The 1,628-nt window shown below is 43.1% G+C and overlaps 1 protein-coding gene across 1 annotated transcript; it reads left to right on the forward strand.

The window, feature by feature from the left end:
* Nucleotides 1-530: 530 nt before the first annotated feature.
* Nucleotides 531-1,081, forward strand: MRPL35 (mitochondrial ribosomal protein L35; the record flags this gene model as incomplete). Its single annotated transcript, XM_009710593.1, has 2 exons — nucleotides 531-675; nucleotides 893-1,081. Coding segments are annotated over 2 exons (334 nt in total), but the record flags the coding sequence as incomplete, so codon positions are not given.
* Between the last annotated feature and the right edge of the window lie 547 nt (nucleotides 1,082-1,628).

Consider the following 1,628-nt stretch of genomic DNA (forward strand, 5'->3'; position numbering starts at 1 on the left):
GCCCCTTCTGGAAATTAAAGCTTAAAAGGAGATTTATATAAACCTCTTTGTCTGAGAGACTTCTGGGACTGCTTTTTACTCTGTTAAACGGGCCTCTGTGTTAGCCCTAAGTCTCCCACTGCTGGTAAGCGTAATGCTTGAAGCGGGATGTAAAATGGAATATGCTTTACAAATAGCTGTGTTACAATCGGCACTGTTTCTCTTGCTGATGATTAATATCATAAAAGTAATTTCTGAATGCCAGTAACAGCTGACTGTATGCTTTTGAGTGTTTAACCACATGTAGTAGTTGAAAACAGATGTTCTGTGTGGAATAATAACTTCGAGATTAATTTTGACCAGAGTTCAGCACTGCAGTCAGCATTCTTACGTACCCACTCACTAAGTGGCGTGCTGTGAGTTCTTGTTAACCTTCAGACAAGTCACAGCTACTTCTGTTTTCCCCTTATGTGAAAAAGCCAGTGATTATTTTTGCAAAAGGTGTTTCATACCTGTTCTATTTTTTCCCCTGGTTTGGGGGTGTTTTTTAGTGTCACATCACTGCTTCCAAGTATACTTCAACAGCCAGCGAGGACTCTCACTTACTGCGGCTTACGGAAAGGAAAGAGGAAATCCGTGAAAGCGGTGGTCGATAGGTTTCTCCGGCTGCACAATGGCCTCTGGGTTAGGAGAAAGGTAAAATTTTTTTGGTAATCTAAGTGTGTTCTCTACAGCTAATTGTTCTCCTTCCGTTAGAGGGCAGTAGCTAGTATGGAAGTTAAAAAAAGCTCTGTAGAGAGATTCCCGTCTTCCTGAAAGTGGGGGATTTGTCCAGGTTTGCTTATCATTATTGCTGTGTATGTGTATTTGCAGCGACCCAGTTAAAAGCGTTTTGTGTATTTCTTTCTGAAAGGCTGGTTATAAGAAGAAACTTTGGAAGAAGTCAGCTGCCCAGAGGAAGCGTTTGAGAGAGCTGGTGTTGTGCACTAGAACGCAATGTAAACTCCTTGATAAAATGACTACTTCTTTCTGGAAGAGAAGAAATTGGTATGTTGATGATCCCTACCAGAAGTATCATGATCGCACAAATCTTCGTGTGTAGAAATGTTGGTTTCATTTTTGCATTTCTCTAGGAAAGAGGTGGAAGTACATGTGGTATGGTCTTAATTTTAGAACATAAATCTGTAATACCTGTTACTTTTCTAAACAAACACATGCATGTCATCTGATCAGAATTGTGGGTATCAGTGCCCAAAATAAAGGAATATTCAAGATGATGTTCAGCTGCAATTTGTATTTTACTTAGCAGAGGTCAAGCTGGTGACCTAGAATCACAGAATGGTTTGGTTGGAAGGGACCTTAAAGCCCATTCAGTCCCACCCCCCCTGCCATGGGCAGGGACACCTTCCACCAGACCAGGTTGCTCAAAGCCCCATCCAACCTGGCCTTGAACACTTCCAGGGATGGGGCAGCCACAGCTTCTCTGGGCAACCTGTGCCACTGCCTCACCACCCTCATGAGGAAGAATTTTTTCGTAATATCTCATCTAAGTCTTCCCTCTCCCGGTTTAAAGCCATTGCCCCTTGTCCCATCGCTCCCTGCCCTTCTAAAAAGTCCCTGCCCAGCTTTCCTGTAGGCCCCTTTAGGTG

This window comes from Cariama cristata, unplaced genomic scaffold (genome assembly GCF_000690535.1).
Source record: "Cariama cristata isolate BGI_N322 unplaced genomic scaffold, ASM69053v1 Scaffold45961, whole genome shotgun sequence".
NCBI classification, from domain to species: domain Eukaryota; kingdom Metazoa; phylum Chordata; class Aves; order Cariamiformes; family Cariamidae; genus Cariama; species Cariama cristata.